The sequence below is a fragment of the Centropristis striata genome, chromosome 22 (genome assembly GCF_030273125.1).
Source record: "Centropristis striata isolate RG_2023a ecotype Rhode Island chromosome 22, C.striata_1.0, whole genome shotgun sequence".
Classification (NCBI taxonomy): Eukaryota; Metazoa; Chordata; class Actinopteri; order Perciformes; family Serranidae; genus Centropristis; species Centropristis striata.
This window is the reverse complement of record NC_081538.1, coordinates 25612534-25637257: the sequence shown is the minus strand read 5'-3', so window position 1 is coordinate 25637257 and position 24724 is coordinate 25612534. Positions and strand designations below refer to the sequence as shown.

At 35.8% G+C, this 24724-nt stretch overlaps 2 protein-coding genes and 1 long non-coding RNA gene across 3 annotated transcripts; all 3 read left to right on the top strand.

The window, feature by feature from the left end:
- The first annotated feature begins 290 nt into the window (after positions 1 to 290).
- LOC131960333 (uncharacterized) lies at positions 291 to 2204 on the top strand. The gene is made up of 6 exons (XR_009389643.1): positions 291 to 333; positions 465 to 598; positions 861 to 929; positions 1458 to 1576; positions 1661 to 1737; positions 1872 to 2204. It is a non-coding gene; the product is annotated as an uncharacterized LOC131960333 (long non-coding RNA).
- A 3486-nt stretch (positions 2205 to 5690) lies between these two features.
- On the top strand, positions 5691 to 12460 carry LOC131960332 (peroxisomal succinyl-coenzyme A thioesterase-like). Its single transcript, XM_059325509.1, has 10 exons — positions 5691 to 5984; positions 6457 to 6556; positions 7368 to 7558; positions 8983 to 9143; positions 9241 to 9360; positions 9494 to 9567; positions 9650 to 9743; positions 10196 to 10276; positions 10611 to 10749; positions 11489 to 12460. The coding sequence occupies exons 1-10, from the start codon at positions 5792 to 5794 to the stop codon at positions 11611 to 11613; spliced, it is 1278 nt and encodes a 425-aa protein (XP_059181492.1). The 5' UTR covers positions 5691 to 5791; the 3' UTR covers positions 11614 to 12460.
- A 1200-nt stretch (positions 12461 to 13660) lies between these two features.
- On the top strand, positions 13661 to 23289 carry LOC131960331 (peroxisomal succinyl-coenzyme A thioesterase-like). The gene is made up of 11 exons (XM_059325508.1): positions 13661 to 13991; positions 15403 to 15608; positions 15683 to 15782; positions 15893 to 16083; positions 16647 to 16810; positions 18812 to 18931; positions 19000 to 19082; positions 19176 to 19269; positions 19721 to 19801; positions 20585 to 20726; positions 22930 to 23289. The coding sequence occupies exons 1-11, from the start codon at positions 13960 to 13962 to the stop codon at positions 23109 to 23111; spliced, it is 1395 nt and encodes a 464-aa protein (XP_059181491.1). The 5' UTR covers positions 13661 to 13959; the 3' UTR covers positions 23112 to 23289.
- The last annotated feature ends 1435 nt before the right edge of the window (positions 23290 to 24724 follow it).

The window sequence follows — 24724 nt, the reverse complement described above, 5'->3', positions numbered from 1 at the left end:
CGTCTTTTATACAGAGATTTTGACATCAGTCACACTTGATGTCTTTAAAACCAACGAAAAAGAGTACATCAAATGGCTGAGAACAATCTGGAAGGAGGACAGACGAGGAGTCCAGACAGCAGTCCTCCGTCCAGGTAATAGCCTACAACTTAAATTTATATTCTATTTATTTAATTATTTTGTAGGAGAGCTGATAAGCTGTCACAATAATGTTGTTTCTATTTTTCCATTTTTATTATTGCAATGATTCCCTCACAGATGAAGGGGCAGAACCTCCTTATCCACCACTCAGAGCTGTACACACTTAGGCCACATGAATGGTTGACAGGGGAGGTATGTATCAAGTGTGAAAATGTTATATATGAATTATTTTTGATAATTAGATGTTTCATCCTATTTGAGGCTGTTTATTATTATTATTGTCATTGTTATTAATCGGACAAACAATTTGTTGTTTCTGTCAGGTTATTGAGGGCCTGCTCCATGTTTTGCCCACAAATTCAGTATGATGGACACCATTTATTTAATGAGCCACTATACAGCAGGTTGCATTCTGTTTGGTGACAGGAAAAATCTGCAGCAGCAAAGTTTACGAAAGGTGTGTGTGTGTGTGTGTGTGTGTGTCTGTATGATGAGTAAAACCTAAAAAATAAAGACTATTGCATAATCATCCTATGAATTGTTTTGACTAAAATGTTAATTTACTCACTCCTGGACATAAAAAATATTAAAGAAATTCCAAAGTACAACACTAAAACTGGTATAAGAAATACTATTGTCATTAACTATTAGTTTGTCATAAGAATTTTAAATTTGTTTCAGTGATAACTTTCATCCATTTGTATTTATTTCAATTGTAGGTGAACTTCAGCAACTTCGGAGCTGTTCTATCATTAGTGCTGGTCAACAATAACCACTGGAACTTGCTGGTTTGTAATTTTTTTATGTTGATCTCTTGATTTTTGTCTTTAAATGCATATCATATCCCAAGTAATGACACAAAAACATATTGATAGTGCCATGGGCCATGTAGTAAGGTACATAGACTATGAAATGACCACAGAGACGAGTGCATAGCACAGTGAAACCAAGAAAGACACAAGGGCAGAGAGACAGAAAGCAACTGACAGACAGTACTGATTATGGGCCATGCTGCTGTCTAAATTCACAATATTAATATCACACAAATGGAAAGGGGGGGTTATGTCCCATCCAATCCAACAAGATGGAAGCAGCTGTGGTGTCATTGTTGTCAAGGTAAGCCGAAAAAAATGTTTTTTCATTATGTGAGGTGGGAATTTTTCTTTTGGAAGATCAACTTATTTGAACCAATATCAGCAAATGTAAAAATGATAGTGTGAAAATAATTAATTTGTTTAATAGTGACCATGAGTGTATGTAATTTATTATATGCTCCCACATTATTGTTGTAAGTACCTGCATTTGATATTGTTTAGATGGCAGAAGGCCTGATGAAGGCTTTCCCAGAAATCCCTGCGATGGATTTCAACACAACAAAAAAAAGAAATGAAGAAGGAGAGGAGAGATCTGGCTCTTAGCATCCTAGATGCCTCTGGTAAATGCAAATTAAACATACAAATAAAAAAACAAGATACAGTAGATAGTAGATGTATTAAATCAATGTTGTTGTTTTTTTCAGTCTTTGATGAACACAATTATTGTGCAATGTGTGCCACCTTTAAGCCACCAGGACCAGGAACTGCCATTATACAATGGGTGAGTAATTGAAAAACAGTTATAGACATCTTGAATTGTCATATAATCATGAAAAAGTATAGTAATGTTTAGGTGTCAAATAATAACTAGTTAATTAATTAACAATAACATATAATTTGTTTTCACCTAAACAGATACAATGTGATGACTGCGACAGGTGGTTCCATAGCACATGTCTGTCCATGGAAAGCGAGGACATAGAGGATGCCAAGAACAAAACATGGAAATGTCCCTTATGCCACTGAAACAAGGGACATGATTCAAGAAGATTAACCCATAAGAACCCGGACCCAGAAATCCTTAAAGGAAAATTATGGGGGATATACCACAGACCAAGTGGACCACATTTCTGATGTTTTAAAAAAAAAAAATACTACCCCTAAGTGTCAAAGATCTGTAATGTGACATATATGTCACATTGGGCGTTTATGGTATTTATGTTTATGATATTTCCTATTTTTAAATGAATAAACTAGACACCTTTTCTGCCCTCAGAGACATAAATTTGCCTTTTTCTTTGCATCTCCACAACATATATCAAAATTACGACATTAATGGTGCTGTTTAACAAAAAAATATTTTTCAGATTTGTTTAAGTAACAAAATAATTATAAATCAATAATAAATAAAAATGAATAACGATTTGCCTTTTCGTTTTCATCTCAATAATATATCATAATTGTGACTTTAATAGTGCTGTTAGACAAGAAATTCCATTTCAGATTTGTTTTTAAATAACAAAATAATAATAAATCAATAATAAATGAATATAAATAACACTGCCTCATTTGACGGCTTCTCAACAAGCTAATGTAGCTGTAGAACACTGAAAAACACACCTATGTACTTGAGAAAACATAGATGGTGCTAAAAAACAAAACATGCTGAAGGGAAACAAAACTTTTGTATGATCAGCACCATGTTTGAACAATTTTTCTCAGTTCTTACATCTATTAAGCATCTTCGGCAGTTTAGCCTAGGCCAAAAGGTAAGATTTGAAGCAACTTTTTTTCCTCAGTGAAGCAAAGGGTGATGATTGCATTAATTTTACAGAATTTGCAGCAGTCACACAAATTTTACAGGCCAGTGTGCAACCTGGTCGGTACGAACTACATCTGAAACTCCGACACAAACTCTCTGGGGCAGTGTTGGAGGAGCTGAGGCGTCAAGTGATGGGTGGCCACGTTGTGCCTGCCAGAGAATGAGGCTAGTGCAACCTCTGGGAGCTCCTTTGTTTCATTGGCTTTGGGACAATAAATATATCCTTTATTTAAAATAAATAAAAAAAATCTCTTTATCTGAATAGATCCCAGGTCATGTCATCAATTGACTAAACATTAGTGTTGGATCATAGTACTCAACTGGCAGAATGAGACACACCTCTTCTTTTTACATTTGAAGTCTGTTCATATTTTTTATTAATTTCTATATCTAAATATTAGCATTTTAGCTCAATAGATTCCAGGTCATGTGACCTAATGACTCAAAACCAGTACTGGATCATAGTACTCCACTGGCAGAATGAGACACACCTCTTTTTATTGCAGCTTAATACTCTTCATATCTTCTATTAATCTTTTAATGTCAAAAAATGTATTTTCAATAGCTCCCAGGTCATGTGACTTAATGATGCAAAATCAGTGTTGGATTATAGTACACTACACTGGCTGAATGGGACACAGTTTAACACTGTCCATATTCTATATTATTGTTTTAATGTAAAAAACACATTTCATATGACGTAATTTCTCATAACCAGTGTTGACATCTCTTTTTATCGTTGTTCATTCCTCAACACTTTATTTTGAAAAGAGGAAGTTGTTACACACTGTACTTTCTCAGCGCTAACGCCGTCTCTACCTATTTACTTGTAATACAGGCGCACTCGAAATGTCGGATCGGCTGACTCGACCAAGCAAAAAGAAGAGACCGCTGGCATGAACGCAGTTGGCTCGACCGCAGTAGTAAAACAGAGGTTTACCCGTAAGGGAATGGCTGTCGAATATCCAACTTCAAACTAACTTCACCGCAGTTGTTTATCTTCCGTTTCCCGCAGTCAACTCGTCAATTAATCGATCTATCCATCTATCTATCTATCTATCTATCTATCTATCTATCTATCTATCTATCTATCTATCTATCTATCTATCTATCTATCTATCTGTCTGTCACTTCCTGCTAAACTTTGACAGAAAGCTACACAGAGAAGGCAGATAACTACTCTTAAATATAAATGTAAATCTAAAGTCCTGCGTTCAAAGTATGCCCAAAGTAAAAGTACAGGAATATAGTAAAAAATATTACATAGGAAGAGTTAAATAACTGGAAATCAGTGTTAAAATGTATACTCCCATTTTTTACTAGTAACATCGAAACAATGTTGTCTAACAATTAAGTTAAAAAACAAACAACGTTTTGCACTCAAGAGGCGGACTATAGGGCAGGTTAATGCCTTTAGTTTTACTATGTGACTTTAATTAATCTGGACCCTGAGTTTGAATAAAATATTAATTGAATTGATGATAAAAGCTCAGATGTTGAGCTTACCTCTCTCCAAGCTGTTCCATTAAAGCAGAAATGTTGAGAGAGCTGGTTGAGATGAAAATTTTGTTTAGTCATTTCAAACAATGATTTACAAAAATGTAAACACCACACGATGACGGCAAAGAGTTGACTGGCTGCACTTCGTCTTCTTCTTTGGAAGCAACATGAACACGTTTTAAATTCCTCCACAGACGATTCTTTATTATTTTTTTATTCTTTATATCAATGCACAGATGTATATCAACTGTATATTCCACTTTCATATGTCTTGCAGCACTAGTGGATGTAGCGTCTTTGTTGTTTGTTGCTGTCCTAGAGTTCTATTTTTATTCATTATTTTAACCTGCAGGGATCAGTAAAGGAATATCTCATCTTATATTCCAAATATTTTATTTTGGATTTGATTTGTGTAAGAACTGTTTACTGTAGGGTGTTAGAAAAATTGCATGAGGAAACCTTGAAAATTGATAATCTGTCACCGACAGAAAAAATCTGTCACCAACAGAAAAAACCTCACCATTTTTCTGCGCATTCTTTGATGGGGAAATGAAGAGCTGGAGAACGTCCAAGTTTCTCAGTTTAACAAAAGTTTTATTACAATACGTCAAAAAATGTGCACTTTACAGAGATCTCTGGGTTCAACCTTAACTCATGTCCCTGAATACAAACAGACGTGTTCCAGTTCATGAAGTCTGAACCACGACTCCCTCCCTGGAACCCATTAAAATACTAACATTTGTTTACAAAACATGCTGGTCCATTTCTTCCAGGAAGTCCCGCCTTCTTGATCCGCTGATTCGCCAGTTTTAATGCATACAACGGCACGTCATGCCACCTGGTTGCTTGCTGCCGAAACCAGGCCTTGCCTTGGCCTACTAACAAACTTGTTAGCACACACATTTTTCCTTGTTATGACTTACAGACATTCTCTCACGGGATTTTCACTTGGCCTTCTGTGGCCCTCCTCTCAGACACACATACACACACACACACTCACAAATGCACATACACACACAGCAAAAACTATGCATCAATATATCTGGATGTCATTCTTTGTGAGTTATAGAATCTTAATCAGTTTAAGCAAATGGAAAATATGTAATTAAAGTAATCATAGTTTTCTACATCAATATTAACACACAAACACAATCAATGTATCAAATCATATTGTCTGACTTAATATAAATGCATAGAGATATTTACTACAGTCAAGGTTTGACCTTTGATAGTGACCTGCGTCAGAACAGAGAACAGAGACAGAAACAGAAATAAAGCATAAAATCATTTACCAATATAGAAAATAATCAATTATTTTAACAAGGGCCAGACTTAATATACTGTTTTGTGGTTTTATTTTTAACCAATATTAACTTGATCACATTTTTATGTTAATACTGAACCACAGTCATCAAATCATTTACTTTTATAATCCCCTCCCTTTTTATTTCTTTGATCATAAATAGCCTGTGTAAACTGTGTGTTTTATTCTCTCCACAGACGATTGTCCACCATGTCCCACACGGTGCCTCCGGTCCTCTCTGTTGTCCCCTCTCGGGCTCTGGTGGATGAGAAGTTCAGGGTGCTGGTGGAGAATCTGCCTCCAGGAGCTCCAGTAACACTTCACTCCCTGCACCAGTCTGAGGACAAGGACTACTGGGAGGCCTACGGACACTACATCAGTGATGAGAGAGGAGCCGTGTCCGGTGGGTTCTCTTCCTTTTTATCTGCTCAAACTGAGTATTAAACCTTAACTCTTTATCGGGCGAAAAACTATATTTGGTAACTTCAGTGGATATCAAAATGGGGTCCCCATGTCTCTCTGTTTGGTCGTAGAACCACATGGATTCCTTCCAGCTAATCAGCAAAGATCAGATTCTCAATATTTTGAGAAAAAAAGTTGCAAATTTACTAGATTAAAGTGGCAAATCTACAAGAAAAAAAAGTAGCAGATTTAAGAGATTTAAAGTGGCAAATCTGCTCGAAAAAAGTCACAGATTTAAGAGAAAAAAGTGAAAAAACAACTTTTTTCTCTCAGATTCACCACTTTAAATCTCATAAATGTATGTAATATCCTCAAATATTCTTTAGGCTTGAAATTTGGAATTTGCATTTCAACGAGTGCCCTATTAAGGGTAAAAGTGTGTTTTTTTTGTTGACATTTTAATGATTCTGTAGTTGCAGATGATTTCAGTTTCGGAGGAACGTACAAAGAGAAAGAAGCCATGGGTTTGCTGTGGAGTATGCGTCCAGTCCCAGGCAGCCGTGACGGCCTCAGGTAAAACCTGACGTGCTCTGCCTTCACATTAATTCTTTGTACTAAACAACAAAAGGGAATCATGGATAACAATTTGTCCGCATATTCAGTTGTAAACTAAGAGCCAAAATAAATTGTAAATTGTAAATGTTATTTTTTTTGGCACTTTTGTTGAGTTTTGGCTGCTATTTTGGCCAGGTCTCTTTTGAAAAAGAGATTCTGAATCTCAATGGGACTTCCTGGTTAAATAAAGGTTTAAAATAAATAAATAAATAACTCAATGAAGAAACTTGTATGCTGTCAAATGTCCCAATACATTTATATTTCTGTCTTAATTTTTTTATTAACTTCTCTGTATATATTCTACTTTTTATTTACTTTCCCATTTAAGTATCTGTCTACACATTTTTTTATATTTATATGTGTTTTGTTTATAACTGCATTTATTTTTTTTAATTAATTAATTATTAATTTATTTTTTTTAAATTGTATTTTGCTTCCATTCCCATATCATTCTCTTTTGAGTTCCTCAAGCTTATTAATTTGTATTTATGCTTTCTTTTTCATTATTTAAATCAGGGGACTGTCATTCAAATTGTGTCATGAAAATATCGAAAAATACCTGTAACATTTTCCTAAAGCCTAAACTGGCATCTTGTGACAAACCGTCCACAAGGTTACAGGTATATGATTTGCTCAGAGTCCGGAAACGGTTGTGGTTCGGTCGGCCCTGGGTCTAGGGTGTAGTTAGCGGTGTGAAGTGAGAAAGAAGAGGCTCAAGTTCCATTAGAAGCTGCTACAATCACACACTTTAAATCTGTTCACCCGTCAGGTTGAGAAAGTCGGACGTCTGCACGCCCCTGCTGGTCAACATCTCCGTCTACAGTGGACATGTAACGGAGGGCTTCAGGGAGCAGACTCCTCTGGCTTTGGCGATCACAGAGAGATGGTACATGGCTCCAGGGGTCCAGAGGATTGTTATCAAAGAGGAAGGAGTAAAAGGGACCCTGTTTTTACCTCCAGGTACACCTGAATCACCTGAAAATACACATATCCTCTTCTTATCAGGGCCACGGGGCAATCGCACCGAGCACTGGTCCCATACAGCAATAGCTGTTGTTATACTGTGGATTTTTTCTTCTTCCTCTTCCGGACGCAATTTTGTCCCGCTACTAGTCCTGCAAATTATATATCAAAATGTGTGGTTTGATCGGGATCGGTGTGCTATTACTTTTCTCTATGGAATACAAATTTTTCGCGACGTAAGTTGCGAAAAACTGCCCAAAATTTTGCGTTGAAGTGAATGGAAAGGCTGGAAAAAAATGAGCGAAAAAGAACAATAATTGGAGATTTTTAAACGTCTACTCCTCCGGCATAATTTCACCTAGAGAGTCCATTTAAATTTTAAACAGCAGACACAAGTCTTGTGTATCGGTGTATTAATCCACGTTTCGATAGGTCATATAGTTTTTTATCAATCCCTGTTCAATGACCATGATCATTTTTGGAGAAATTCTGAGATTATAATGGGTGTGTATTGCATGGAATGTTCGTGTCACAGTGTGTGACATCATCGCCAGAGTGTAGAGGGAGAGAAAAAATTGTCAAAAAATATATTTTAAAACTGCGCTCCAGGCCGCAAATTCCACTCTACAGAAATAATTTATACATAGAAACGTAGGAAAATTAGTCTTCTCCCTCACAATCCTCTGGTAAAGCTGTCAGAGTTATAGTTTGGGCGTAGGATGCACAGATTCACCACCAACACGCACCAACAGCCTCATTGGCTCCCATATTAAAAACGCAGGAAGATTTCGGAAAAAGGGAGATGTAACATTTTTTTTTAGATCGCTCTAACAGAGCTATTTTTTCATTTTTCTTAAAAAAAAAACCATATGTAGACGTTCAGGAAGAATTCAGGACGCTCAAAGTGAAGTCGGATCAATGATAGGTATTATGATTTTGCCAAAAATGCTTTTTGTTCAAGGCCAGAAATTCCAGTCTGTCCACCTCTGGCTGCTGTCACTGTGCCGGGACATTCAACAGTTGGTGGCAGTTAATTCTGTTAGTTGCTCTGCTCTGCTTGCCTTTGATCTTTGCTGTGATTACAGTTACAGATACACGCACACACACACACACACACACACACACACACACACACACACACACACACACACACACACACATTTCGAGGTTAAAGGGCATAGGTTGCTTGAAAAGGAATGCTTGTTGTGGGTGTGCTCCTTGTATATACAGTATCATAACATTACTAGTATTAATTGTTTGAATTCTCTGAAGAATCTCATCATAGTGTACACACACCGGCAGTAGCCCCCGTGGCCCTTTCAGAATTTCCCCAGAGGAAATTTTCTTATCTTCCTTTTGTTAGTATTTTAAAAGACTCGTATAAACTCCTTATGTTGATCATCTGTTTGTCCTTGCTTCAGGTCCAGGACCCTTCCCCGGCGTATTGGATATGTGGGGAGGGGGCGGAGGGCTGGTGGAGTATCGTGCAGCTTTGCTGGCGTCTCACGGTTATGTTTCTTTGGCGCTGCAGTATCTCGACCCAAATAAGCAGAAGCCAGACTTAGAGTACGAGTGTTTTGAGGTGTGTGTTTCTTTTTCCTACAATGAGTTATTCATATTCTGATGTAGAGCATGTCAAAGAAAAGATTTACATTTTGGTTCTTGGTTCTCCTGCACAGAAAGCGTTTAATCTTGTCAAGGAACATCCTCAAGTGATCCCGTACAGAGTTGGATGTTTGGGTCTTTCCCTCGGCGCAATTTTAACCATCTCGTTGGCAGCTGAGAGCAACGTTGTCAAGGCAAGTATGAATGCAGAATATCTTTTCTTTTCTTCGGCCCTGACTATGAGGCTGTTGGACCACAGAGGACCTAATAAAATACAGTGGAGAACCAGATGTATGACTTATTATGCATCGTTGTGTTTTTTTCCAGCCTCGTTGTTGTGTTTGTATCGGTGGCGGCCACCTTTTCAGACGTTCACATACCATCGGAGATTGGCAGAAACGGTATTCTTTTGTTTTTGGTCAGTGACATAAATAAAGCACACACTATTTCACCATTGGAATGATGACTACAATCTGCCATCAGGATGCCTCAAGAGTGGCCTGTGGATGAAAACAACTATATGATATGGCGAAATATGGCTCTACCAATTCCAGAGGATCCCTCACTGAAAGTGGAAGTGAGTACACCTATATGTGGCTAGATAAGATTAATAACTGTGATATGGTAAATTAATACATTGAAGTAAAACTATTTATTCTTGAGATGCATTTTATAAATAAATCTTTTAAAACCTCCAATTTCTCTCCATCTGTTGTCTTAATGACCGATCAAGGTTAACTCCTTTTTCTTGGCCCAATTAACTATATAGAAATAGGGGTTTTGAAGCCGACAGGGACTTCACGGTGCATTCAGATGCACCAGATAAACTCAAGCTGTTGTTGCAAAGTTCTGCCTTCTAGTGGCTCTTCATTGTTGTTTAACAATCTTTTACCATCACATTTTGTATAAATTATTCAAAAGTATATTACAAATAGATTTTTTTTGCTTTAATCACCACTGTGTTCCACTTCTCTCAGCCCTTTGTGAAACACATATTAAAGTTTTTGTTTGTGATTAATTGTCTTTGAGGTGGGGAATATAAACTGTCCAATGATGTTGGTGAACGGCCTTGATGATCAGGGCTGGGCAGCAGTGGAGTGTGCGGACGATGTGAGTACACACACGGGCTGACTGACGATTAATTATTATTATTATTATTATTAATAAAAATAATAATAATAATAATAATACATTTTATTGGTAATGCACTTTACATTAGAGGAAATCTCAGAGTGCTACAGGTTAAAAGCATAACAGTCTAATTATAAAAAGGATAAAAAAGGAAAAAACAGCTAAAAACAGAAGAAGTATGTATACATACATACATAATGGCAGCAGCACAGAAATTACCTCTATATAAAAGAAACACTTTACAATTTACAAATGGATGCTGATTAATGGACATGCTTTAATTTAATTTTTTTTTTTGACCCTTAACCTCCAGATTGCCAAGATGATGCGTGCAGCAGGGAAGGAGCACCTGCTGACCAGACTTGATTACCCGGATGCTGGACACCTGATTGAGCCGCCCTACTCACCTCACTTCAGAGTTTCCTTTTTTAAAGTGAACGAAGATATGATGGGTGAGTTCTGGTCCAACACACAAGCTGTTTCCCTAAGTCAAGGAAGGATTCTCAAGCAGCTGTCTTTAAAGGATACTACATCATCGACTTCCCGCCAAGGGACTGTTTCCATGTCAAGAATCCTCAGAAATCCACCGAGGACAGAGTGGACGGACTCGTTCTTTTGGGGAATTTCCAAGGATGCTTGTGTGTATCTTTTGCGTGCCTTATGTACCCAAAATGCTTTGTGCACACTTTCCAAACTTTAGGGTTTGGTGGTTGGCAAACCAGCATTTAGGTGCATTACTGCCACCTACTGGACTGGAGTGTGGAGCAGTAGAATACCCTTTGCGCACAATGGTCTCTAGGGAGTTTTAAAAATGGTGACCCATGAAAAATTGTAGCACTGAATTGAATGCAGGATGTGTCCAATTATGCACACCTGCATACTTCCAAGTCCATTCCATTTGTGTGTTCTGCCAATGATTGGAGGGAGTCTTGTCTTGCGACTCACAAGGACATGTTCTGTCATGAAGCGTCCTTGACTTTGGGAAACAGCAACAGTGTCACAGTTTTTATTATGAAAAAGAAAACGCTATTATTGCCTGCAGGTGGCACAAGTGGACTTTGGTCAGTGGTTGTCCAAAACACAAATTGTATCTTAAATGAATACTAAGAATACCCTGGTGTCAATGTACTTTGTTCTACCTTGTGTAGATTTTGAGAATCTCTCTCTCACATACATCATTGTGTGTTTCAGGGATTTTGCTGTGGGGAGGACAAACCAAACCACATTCGGATGCTCAGGAAGACGCCTGGAACAAGATCTTGACTTTTCTGCAGCAGCATCTGTACTCCAAGAGAACCCCCAAAGCCAGGATGTAGCAATGGTAGCAACCTGTCAATCATATGGTAGTAACTAAAGCTGCTATATCGTCTTTTTCTCTAAATGAGAGCATATTTTAAAAATGATAATTTTGTTTTGAAGAAGACTTGAAACTAATGATACCATAAACTCATTAGGAGAATATTTACTGAGGTAATATATCACGTGAGAACTAGGGTCATTTTTCTATTGACTTTCATACAATCACACTCCCTTTTGCAGACAGTCATGTTGGCCATTAAAAAGATTAAGTTTAACAACATTTTCACATTGTTCATAACACGAGTCAGTCACTTTCAGTGTGTTTGGGCCATTAAACTATCATGTTCATTGATTCCTTAATAGTGTTTCATTATTTTGTAACAACAAAGCCATTAATTATTCAGACCAAGCTTTGATCTTTGACAGTAATATTTATGCAAGTTGTGAATGTCTGGAGAGCATGTCGGGAAATTCATTTTATTGTACATAGTAGGTATTTTATATAATAACATTAAAATGATAATGCTATATTTGATGTTTCTACTACTTAATTTTGTTAAATCATGGTTTGTACATTGATTAAATTAAACTCAACTTTCCAAATGTTTTCAGTAATTTGCATTACTACTAGGGTTCCAAAGTGTCACACCGTGGTGAGGTCTTGGGTTTTTTATGTTTTGGTCTCGTCACTGCTTTTATTTTGAAAAGTAACTCTCCTCTCGTTTCAGATCACCTGCCCCTCCCTGTGTGTGTCACCTGCCTGAGTGTCTCCCCTAATTACCAATTGTGTTCACCTGGTGCTCCCTCCCTCATGTGTTAAATAGTCTGTGTCTCCCTTGTCCTGTGCCAGTGTGTCGTTTTTCATCTTGCCAGCATCACCACAGTCATCTGCCTTGCTTCGTTTTCAAGTTTGGTTCTCCTCGTAAGAGTGATTTTCTTTTGTAAATTGTCACAGCTTAGCTGCTCCTTTAGTTTGTTAGTTGTTTAGATTGCCTTTTGTTATTCCTCCTTAAGAGTGATTTTGAGTTATTTAGTTTTTCTCCCTTAGATTGTTCCTCCATTTTACGGAGTGATTTTTAGTTTAATCTTTTTCCCTGTTAGGTCTTTTCCTCCCTTTTGGAGCGCCTTTTGTTTATTAGTATTTTATTTTGTCCCTTTTTCCCCCCTTCCCTTGTCTAGTTGTTTGTTCCTCATCCTGTAGGATAGTTTGCCCTGAGTTTCAGGATAGTCAGGAGTTTGGTGTTTTTCCCTCTTTTTAGGGATTATTAGTGTTAGGTCTTTTAGACTGTTAATGTTCATAGCCCTTTTGTTTCCTCTGTTCGGGGAGTTCCTCTTGCTGACTAAGTACCAAAATAAAGTGCTTTTGACATACTCTATCTCTGCGTCTGAGTCCTGCTTCAAGCCTGGCCTGACACAAAGGACTGGACATTTTTTGGGAAATTCAAAGAGAAGTTAAGCTTTGGACTTTTTGCTCAATTTCAATTTAACAGGCTTTCCTTTTATGAGTGAACTTATTGGAGGGGGGAAGCAATACTCGGTCTGATGGAATGTTTTGGTTAAAAATATGCCAATTTAGTTGATTTCTACCACGGACTATACTCATCAGCAATTGTGAATTGAGAACTACATGCTTTCATGTAAGTTTTTATCAGAAGACTGGAGTGAATATATTTAGATTTTTTTTTAAATATATATGGTTATCCAGCTGATAGAAGCCTAATACAAAATAAGCAGGAGGTGATTTCTGGTGCAATGGAGCCCTCTGATGTACCAGAAATAGAAAATAAAAAAAGAAATGACACTTTAAATAGATTAATATGCCATTACATGTATGAAAGATGGATCATTAGAAAAATAATAATTACTTGAAAAATAAATAAATCTGCCATTAAATGTACCAAAAATAGAAAAAAATGACTACCATTAAATGTCCCAAAATTAGAATACAAATAAATTTCTCTATAAATTTATATGCCATTAAATGTACTTAAGATAGAAAATAAAAGATAAATAAATGACTTGATAATTAATACAATAATTTCCAATTAAATGTGAAAAAAATCATTCATATACCAAATTCAGCCGCTGTGTGGAGCTGCGTCACTTCATTTGAGAACCGACTTCCTTTGAATGTACACTCCCTCAGACATATGTGAATTGTTAATAAGAACGTAGTGACTATCATAAAGATAGCTTTAAGTTATTTTTAAAACGCTTTTTCTTTTTTTCTCTCCAATAAATAGTCTCTGAAACTGGCTGTTGTAGGAGGAGCTGAAAATGACAATATAACATTGTATCATTCATATAGTTTGATATAGTATAGCAGTAGGAGGTAACCTTTATTATCTTCTCGCTGAGATAAAATGCAGCACCGACGGTTAAATTTCGCTCAGATGTAAGTTTGTTGGAATAGTTTGAAATGGTTTTTGAATAGTATTTTGTCTCCTGTCATGATGAGTGTGATGAGGTGTTTTAGGTTTACTAGAGTCAGACTGTGGTCTGTGTACTCTACTGCACAAAATCGGCAAGTATTTGCTCATAGCTGTCTCAGGTAGGTAACTTTACTACACTTTGACAGAAAAATACTGACTGAAGTAAAAGAGCTAAAACCACACTTCGAAATTACTCCACCACAAGTAAAAGTCCTGCAGTCACGACTTTAGTTAAAAAGTATCCGCATCAAAATGTCCTTGTAAAAAAAAAAAAAAAAAGTAAAATGTTTGATAAGGAGGATGGCTGCAAACAGATTGTTTTATATAGTATCCTGCACTGGACTGGAATTGTGCACATATGTACATATACTGTATTTTTTTTTTTTATATAGCAATGCACAGATTTATATGAACTGCATATTACACTTTCACATGTCTTGCAGCAATAGTGGATGTAGTGTCTTTGTTGTTTGTTGCTGTAGTTGTAGTTTTATTTTTATTCATTATTTTAACCTGTGGGGGTCAGTAAATCTCATATTCCAAATATTTTTTTAGTAAGTATTTAATAAGTTAATAAGTATGTTAATAAGTAAGTAATAAGTATTTCATAAGTTTATAAGTTATTTAATAAGTATTTAACTTATAAAAAAGGCATAACCATTTTACATTGATCATGTTTTCATGTTCTACTGCACAAAATCGGCAAGTATTTGCTCATAGCTGTCTCAGGTAGGTAACTTTACTACACTCTGACAGAAAAATACTGACTGAAGTAAAAGAGCTAAAACCACACTTCGAAATTACTCCACCACAAGTAAAAGTCCTGCAGTCACGACTTTAGTTAAAAAGTATCCGCATCAAAATGTCCTTGGAGTATCAAAAGGTAAACTGATAAGGAAGAAGGTTGCAAACAGATTGTTTTATAAAGTATCCTGCACTGGACTGGAATTGTGCACATATGAACATATACTGTATTTTATTTTTATTTGTTTATATTTTTTATAGCAATGCACAGATTTATATGAACTGTATATTACACTTTCACATGTCTTGCAGCAATAGTGGATGTAGTGTCTTTGTTGTTTGTTGCTGTAGTTGTAGTTTTATTTTTATTCATTATTTTAATCTGTGGGGGTCAGTAAATCTTATATTCCAAATATTTTTTTTATTCGTATAAGAAGTATTTAACTGTTGCAAGGCTAATTTTGGCTACTTAAATATACTTTTAAGTGGTTTAACTTATAAAAAAGGCATAACCATTTTACATTGATCATGTTTTCATGTTAACACTGACCCACAGTCATGAAATAATATACTTTTATAAGTAAATTATTTACTTTTATCCCTTATCTGTGTGTTTTATTCTCTCCACAGACGATTGTCCACCATGTCCCACACGGTGCCTCCGGTCCTCTCTGTTGTCCCCTCTCGGGCTCTGGTGGATGAGAAGTTCAGGGTGCTGGTGGAGAATCTGCCTCCAGGAGCTCCAGTAACACTTCACTCCCTGCTCCAGTCTGAGGACAAGGACTACTGGGAGGCCTACGGACACTACATCAGTGATGAGAGAGGAGCCGTGTCCGGTGGGTTCTCTCAGGTGTTTGTCTCGTTGGTATTTTGTATATTTTGTTTTGTTGACATTTGAATGCTTCTGTAGCTGCAGATGATCTCAGTTTCGGGGGAACTTACAAAGGGAAAGAAGCCATGGGTTTATTGTGGAGTATGCGTCCAGTCCCAGGCAGCCGTGACGGCCTCAGGTAAGACTTCCCATTAATGTCCAAATTGTCCCAAATTGTGGTCCCCTCCAGCATTTAAGTTGCCCATCCCTGTGCTACAATAACACACTTTAAATCTGTTCACCCGTCAGGTTGAGAAAGTCGGACGTCTGCACGCCCCTGCTGGTCAACATCTCCGTCTACAGTGGACATGTAACGGAGGGCTTCAGGGAGCAGACTCCTCTGGCCTCGTCGATCACAGAGAGATGGTACATGGCTCCAGGGGTCCAGAGGATTGTTATCAAAGAGGAAGGAGTAAAAGGGACCCTGTTTATACCTCCAGGTACACCTGAATCACCTGAAAATACACATTTCCTCTTCTTATCTTCCTTTGTTAGTCTCTTGAGAGACTTGTGACCCCATTGTTTGTTAGACTTTTGCATGATTAATGATAAGTATCTTAACCCTTAATAGGGAACTCATTGAAATACTTGCAAATTCCAAATTTCAACCCTAGAGAATATTGGAGGATATTACATACAGCCAGAATGTGTAAAAAAACATCCAGGCCCGGGGAGGGGGGTAATATTTTGAGAAAAAAGTTTACGAGATTAAAGTGGCAAATCTACGAGAAAAAAATGCGCAGATTTATGAGATTTACAGTGGTGAATCTGCTAAACTTAAATCTCTTAAATCTGCGACTTTTTTTCTTGTAGATTTGACACTTTAATCTAGTAAATTTGCAAATTTTTTCTCCAAATATTATTTTTGCTGATTAGCTGGAAGAAATCCATGTGGTTCTACGACCAAACAGAGAGACACGGGGACCCAGTTTTGATATCCACTAAAGTTACCAAATATAGTTCTTCGCCCGATAAAGGGTTAAAAAGTTCATCCTTACCTCAGGTCCAGGACCCTTCCCCGGCATACTGGATATGTGGGGAGGCAGCGGAGGCCTGATGGAGTATCGTTCATCCTTACTGGCGTCTCACGGTTACATTTCTTTTGCACTGGAGTATTTCAGCCCCGGTGAGCTGAAGTCAGCAGACACAGAGTTCGAGTACTTTGAGGTTTGTGTTTCTGATAACTACACTGAGTTGTTCATATGTAGATATAGTAAATGTCAAACAAAAGCCTCAAATATAATGTAAGATAACAAACGACAGATGCGACTGACAATAGAGTCAGTAATAGTAGAAAGATCAATAAAACTACAGAATGCATTTCCTTCAAAAAATGCATGAAATGAATCACAAAGCAAAGCTGAAAATGCAGAAATCTGTCAGTGCATTGACTGCAATGCTAACCTGTAAGATAAAATGTAAAACTTGCATTTGGAAGCTGAACTGCTCTACCAAAAGTAGAAAAAGTAAAAGTTTTTGAGAGGTATACATACTTCGTGGCCCGTTTGAAGATTATATTAAGTCTGAAGGTAAAAGTATGGAAACGTTAAACACAATAGTAGCAGCAGTGGTGGAATGTAACTAAGTACATTTACTAAAGTACTGTACTTAAGAACAATTTTGAGGACTTTACTTGAGTATTTCCGTTCTATGTAACTCTATGCTTCTACTTCACTACATTTTAGAGGTAAATTTTGTACTTTTTACTCCACTACATTTAACTGACAGCTTTAGTTACTTTTCAGGTTGAGATTTAACATAAAAAGTGATGAAACTTTCTTTGTAAACAGTATATTATGTAGTTAAAATGAGCCCTATCTTTACAAAATTAAAACGCTGCTTACATAAATGCATCAAATCAAATAATCTAATAATATATTTGGAATATAAAACAATCTGAGTTTATCATTCTGCATAAAAATAATTTTTACTTTTGATACTTACAATTTAAGTACAAATTACAATTTGATGCAGATACTTTTACATCAGTAAATTTTGAATGCAGGACTTTTGCTTGTAGTGGAGTCATTTCAACGTGTGGTATTAGTAATTTTACTGAAGTAAGGGATCTGAATACTACTACCACTGGTAGTATGTAGAGACAGAGGTCCCAAAAACATCTCAAAAGCAATCCACCAATCAAAAGCAGCCACAAACCAATGAATCAACTAGTTATTTTAGTATACTACATTGTGCCAAATGTTGTTTATTCGAATTGTAATTTGTTTTTTTTCACAAAATCACATTTTGGGGGATTTTAATCTTCAATTAGGTTGCCAAATATATTGGGGGGAAAAGTGCTGAGTCGGGGTTGATAAAGTTCAGTCTAAAAAGGACAAACAAACACATTTCCTTCCCTTGATTTCCTGTTTTCTACTTTGCACAAACAGCGTTTAATACCGTCCAGAAACATCCTCAAGTGAATCCAGACAAAGTTGGAGTTTCTGGTCCTACATATGAATTAATTAACACTTAAGACGATACACTTAGAAATAGACGCCACGAACCAATGAATCAACATGATATTTCAGCTCTACTACATTGTGTCTAATGTTGTTTAGTCAGATAGTAATTTAGTTTTTTCACTCATTGTTGAGAAGTGGGACAAAATCACATTTTTGGGGATTTTAATCTTCAATTATGTTGCCATATATATTGCAGAAAAAATTAAGATAAAAAATAAAATACCACTAGTAGTATGTAGAGACAGAGGTCTCAAAAACATCCCAAAAGCAATCCACCAATCAGAAGCAGCCACGAACCAATAACATTGTGTCTAATGTTGTTTAGTTGGATAGTAATTTGTTTTTTTCACAAATTCACATTTTTGGGGATTTTAATCTTCAATTATGTTGCCAAATATATTGCAAAAAATAAAAATAATAATAATTTATATATATATATATATATATATATATATATATATATAATTATTATTTTATTTATTATATATATATAATTTTTTGCAGCCACACCAAAACCCATGATAGTATGTTGAGACAGAGGTCCCAAAAACATCTTAAGAGCAATCCACCAATCGGAAACAGAGGAAAAATTAATATCTAAAAGTGCTGAGTCAGGGTTGAGGAGTACTGTTGATAAAGTTCAGTCTAATAAGGACAAACACACATTTCCTTCTCTTGACTTCCTGTTTTCTACTTTGCACAGAAAGCGTTTAATATCATCCAGAAACATCCTCAAATGATTCCGGACAGAGTCGGAGCTTTTGGTCTTTCCCTCGGATCAGTTTTTGCCATCATGTTGGCAGCTGAGAGCAACGTGGTCAAGGCAAGTGTAAATGTAAAATATCTTGCAGCTCTTTTTCTATAACCTTGACTCTGTGACTGTTGTTGCAGCTTCAATGTGGTGTTTGTATCAGCGGGAATCACCTTTATCCACGTGAATTGACCCTCAGAGGGGTCTTTCTAATGTTGGCCAGGTAATATGTTTCAGAACTGTCAGTAACATAAATATAGCACAGAGTCTCACAGTCGCCCTGATGTTTTATTATTTTAATTACTTTTCATGGCAGCAAATCTCACAAGATACGCCACGATGAGAACAACTATGAGATATGGCGAGACATGGGACTGGCAATTGTCAACAATCCTAAAGGGAAAGTGGACGTAAGCACATTAATAATAATAATCTGACATTAAAGTCTGGCTATGTTTGTTTCTTTATAACTGCAATCAAATAATAGATTTGAGAGTTAAACTGAGAGTCGACACTGCAAATGTTTAATTTTTTATTTTATTATAAACAAAACTTTTAGATTTAAAAGCAAACTTTTAGATTTGTAAACAAAACTTTTATGTTTATTAAAAAAACTTTTAGATTATAGAAGCAAACTTTAAGCTTTGTAAACAAAACTTTTAGATTTGTAAACAAAATTTTTGAATTTGTTAACAAAACTTTTAGCTTTAAAAGCAAAATGTTTTGATTTATAAACAAAACTTTTGGATTTGTAAATAAAACTTTTGACTTTAAAAGCAAAATGTTTTGATATATAAGCAAAACTTTTAGATTTATAAACAAAACCTTTGAATTAAAAAGCAAACTCTTTTTTTCTTCCAGGTGGGTAAAATAAACTGCCCGTTGATGCTGTTGAACGGTGGTGATGATCAGAACTGGCCCACAGTGGAGGCTGCTGAGGATGTGAGTACTGAATATGAATTAATTAACACTTAAGACGATACATTTATAAACAGAAGCCACGGACCAATGAATAAACATGATATTTCAGCTCTACTACATTGTGTCTAAAGTTGTTTAGTCCGATAGTAATTCAGTTTTTTCACTCATTGTCGACAAGTGGGACAAAATCACATTTTGGGGGATTTTAATCTTTAATTATGTTGCCAAATATATTGCAAAATTAAAAAAATAAAATACCACTAGTAGTATGTAGAGACAGAGGTCCCAAAAACATCTTAAGAGCAATCCACCAATCAGAAACAGAGAAAAAATGATGCAAAAGCAAAAATAAAAATAATTTAAAAAATAAAATAAATTATATATATATGTATATATATATATATATATATATATATATCAATGTGTTTATTTTTTTATGCAAACTTGTTCACACTTATATTTGAACTTACTGTTACAATATCAATTAAAAATACCAATGGGCTTAATAAAAATGTTGTTTTTTCTTGTTTTCCGAAAACGTTCAAATATGACTTAGGCAAATATGCTATGAGGCTAACGATATATAATAATTTCCTGAACGGCACAGCATAATATAAATATATATATATATATATATATATAAAGATTATTACAGCTGACCTCCCAGCTGATTGGACTTTTTATAATTTTTTGCAGCCACACAAAAAAAACTCAGATATGCCATTCCAGATATGAATGAAAGGCCTCTAAGCACCACGGACATGAATTCAGTTTGTGCGGTTTGACTTGACCTTTGACCCTCAGATGGCCCAGATGTTGCGTGCGGTGGGGAAGGAGCACCTGCTGACCAGAGTCACCTACCCGGATGCTGGACACCTGATCGAGCCGCCGTACTCGCCTCACTTCAGAGCCACGAAGTTCATAAAGGACATCACAAAAGAGAAAGGTGAGTGTTTTCTTCACCCAAATATTTTACTATAAAATTGTCCTTTAAATTTCAACATATTACTAATTCTGCATGATGTCCAGGACAAATTAACTAGAACTTAAATGCTAATAATAATATTTGGATTTTCAGATAAATCAAAAAATGTTTTATTATTATTTAAGTTTTATTGTATATTATTTAAAATAATCATTGTGTATATAATATATATATATATATATATATATATATATATATATATATATATATATATATATTTTTTTTTTTTTTTTTTTTTTCCCCTCTCTTCACAAACCCACCTTTTTTTTTTTTTTTTAAGAATTAGGGCCTCGGGGCAATCGCACCGAGCACTGGTCCCATACAGCAATAGCTGTAGGGACCAGTGCTCGGGGCAAAGGATTTTTTCTTATTCCTCTTCCGGACGCAATTTCGTCCCGCTACTAGTCCTACAACTTAAAGAGTTGCAGGACAAATTATATATCAAAACGTGCGGTTTGATCGGGATCGGTGTGCTATTACTTTTCTCTACAGAATACGAATTTTGAACTGCTCAAAATTTTGCATTGAAAGAATGGGACGGCCGACAAAAAATGAGCGAAAAAGAACAATCATTGGAGATTTTTAAACGTCTACTTCTCCGGCATAATTACACCTAGAGACTCCATTTAAACTTTAAACAGTAGACACAAGTCTTGTGTATCGGTGTATTAATCCACGTTTCGATAGGTCATATAGTTTTTTATCAATCCTTGTTCAATGACCATGATAATTTTTGGAGAAATTCTGAGATTATAATGGGTGTGTATTGCACGGAATGTTCGTGTCAGAGTGTGTGATGTCATCGCTCAGAGTGTAGAGGGAGAGGTAAAACTGTCAAAAAATACATTTTAAAACTGCGCTCCAGGCCGCAAATTCCACTCTACAGAAATAATTTATACATAGAAACGTAGGAAAATTTGTCTTCTCACTCACAATCCTCTGGTAAAGCTGTCAGAGTTATAGTTTGGGCGTAAGACGCAGAGATGATCCACCAACACGCACCAACAGCCTCATTGGCTCCCATATTAAAAAAGCAGGAAGATTTTGGAAAAAGGAAAAAAAAAACAGTTTTTTAGATCGCTCTAACAAAGCTATTTTTTCATTTTTCTTTAAAAAAAACCCATATGTACACGTTCAGGAAGAACTCAGGACGCTCAAAGTGAAGTCGGATCAATGATAGGTATTATGGTTTTGCCAAAAATGCTTTCTGTTCGAGGCCAGAAATTTCAGTCTGTCCACCTCTGCTGTCACTAAGCCGGAACAGGTGCCAGTTAATTCTGTTGATTGCTTTGATCTTTGATGTGATTACAGTTACAGATACACACACACACACACACATGCGCGTAAGCACGCACACTCCTCACACATGCATACACCTGCTTCAAACACACGCACGCACGCACACACACACACACACAGTAACTTTATGTGATTTTTAATTACAAACACACACATTTACATTTACATTTAGCAGACGCTTTTATCCAAAGTGACTTACAGGAAGAGTAAAAACAAACAAACACACACACACACACACACTTTGAGGTTAAAGGGCATAGTTTTAAATCTGAAGAATCTCATCATAGTGTACACACACCGGCAGTAGCCCCCGTGGCCCTTTCAAAATTTCCCCAGAGGAAATTTTCTAGTTGTATTTATTATATACATTTTATTGTGTATCATTTGAAATAATCATCATACTCAAGCCCCAGGTAAATCTATAATTATTTTTTATGTTGTTTTTTAAATAATTTTATTTATTATATATAGATTTTATTGTATTTTAAGTAGTCATCATACTCAAATCCCAGGTTAGACCTATTATTATTTTTTATGTTAAAAAAATATTGTATTGTATATTTGATATATACATACATATATATATATATATATATCATATTTAATTTAATATATATTTAAACAACCATCATACTCAAGTCTTTTTTGTAAAAATATTTAATTTTTTATTTTAATATGTAATAAATTGAATTTGAAATAATTTTGATATAATCACAATCTGCGCTCAATTATTATATCATACCTCTTTTGTCCTTTATATATTTATATATAAAGACTATCAATAAGAATAAATTGCAGTTTAATTTACATTTTGAGACTCAGTGTGCAGCAGTATCTCTCTCTCATACATCATTGTGTGTTTCAGTGATTCTGCTGTGGGGAGGACAGACCAAACCACACGCAGACGCTCAGGAAGACGCCTGGAACAAGATCTTGACTTTTCTGCAGCAGCATCTGAAACGCCAAAACAACTCCCAAAGCCAGGATGTGAAAGATCACTCAAAGAATCAAATCACCTCAAGATGTGTCACTGCACATTCCTACTGAATCCAAATGCTTTTATTATTTAGCGTGCGTTTATTACGTTTTATTGTAACTATCTAACCTTCGACAGTTATCAAGTTACTGATATCTGGAGACCATGTCAGGAAATTATATTAATTCAATAATATATATATTCATATTGTAAATTATTGTGTTTTACAGTGATTAAATTAATCAACTTTCCAAACGCTTCAGTCTACGTTCATTTCAGGAAAAAACATTCGAAGAAATTATATTTTAACGCAAATACCTGCCAACAGTTAACTATTATTCTCAGTGAATACCTGCCTTTTTAGTTTGTGTAGTTTGTTGGAGATTGTGGACAGTTAAACTGCATATTTAACTGCAAAATAATCCACCAACATTTGCATTTGATTGGCCACCGTGGAGCCTTACAGGACGGCGCTTTTTAACTTCAGCTTCACTTTATTTTACAGTCCACATCACCTGAGGACTCTCGGCACATTTACAGGTGAAACATCCGACACATCTACATGATCAAATATACACAAAGGCAGAAACCAAACTTACAGACAAGAATGCTCATACAACAGAAATACTTGTGATATTAGCAACATGTTAAACTAAGATTGTGAATATGGTTAACAATACGGGGTCTATTTAAATGGTCTAAAGTTCATGGTGCAGGTGCATTTTACAGGGTTCGTACACTTTAGCAGTGGTCAAATTCAAGCATTTTTCAAGGACTTTCAAGGTAAATTTTTAAGCTTTTCCAGTATCTTACACCTGTTGTAAATTGCATGTTTTATCTGAGTACTTACATACTAAAAGGGGGAGATTTCACTGAACCATACCAACAGCGATGGTATTACACTTTTAGGAGAAACTCTTCATTTCAGATAGGCTACTCATTATTTTTACATTGAACATGTGATTATCTATAGTCTATAGATGGATATAGTCAGATTGCAAGAGAAATACAGTAAGAATTTCAAGCATTTACAAGTACTTACTATCCAAGTACTACAATCCAAAATCCAAGCACTTTTTAAACCTTGAAAATACATTTAAATTCAAGCATTTTCAAGGATTTCAAGCACGCATACTAACCCTGATTTTAAGAGCGTGCCCATTATTATTTATGTTGTTTGTGTTATTTTTCATGCTGTTTTTTTTACTTTCTTCATGTGTATTTTGCCCCCAAATCCCATTTAGAACTAGAAAAAAAGATTTTCAAATATAAAAATATAAAGATTTTCCTTTTTTCACAAACCCATTGTGTGAAAATTAAAGGTTTTAATCTGACAGCATTTCTGTAAACAAAGCTGGCTTTTGTATGATCTGACCACATTTAAAAGAGTTAAGAAAAAAATAACTCCTTCCTCACCAAAGGGGCTTCTGGTCTCCAAATGGAGGCGTGGGTTCAAAGCCCACCCCTGACAAAAAGTTTAACTCAGCTATCATCTACCGTGAGTTGGAAAAGATGAAAACTATGGATAAAGAGGAAAAAGACAGAGGATCACCACAATCTTCAGAATTCATCCAGAGGTTAAAATGGGACCAAAACCCTCAAATTTTGTGCTGTACAGAAACAAAACAGTTGTCAAAGAGAGAATTGCATCGTTGAAAGCTCCACTGAATCCAAATATTTCAGT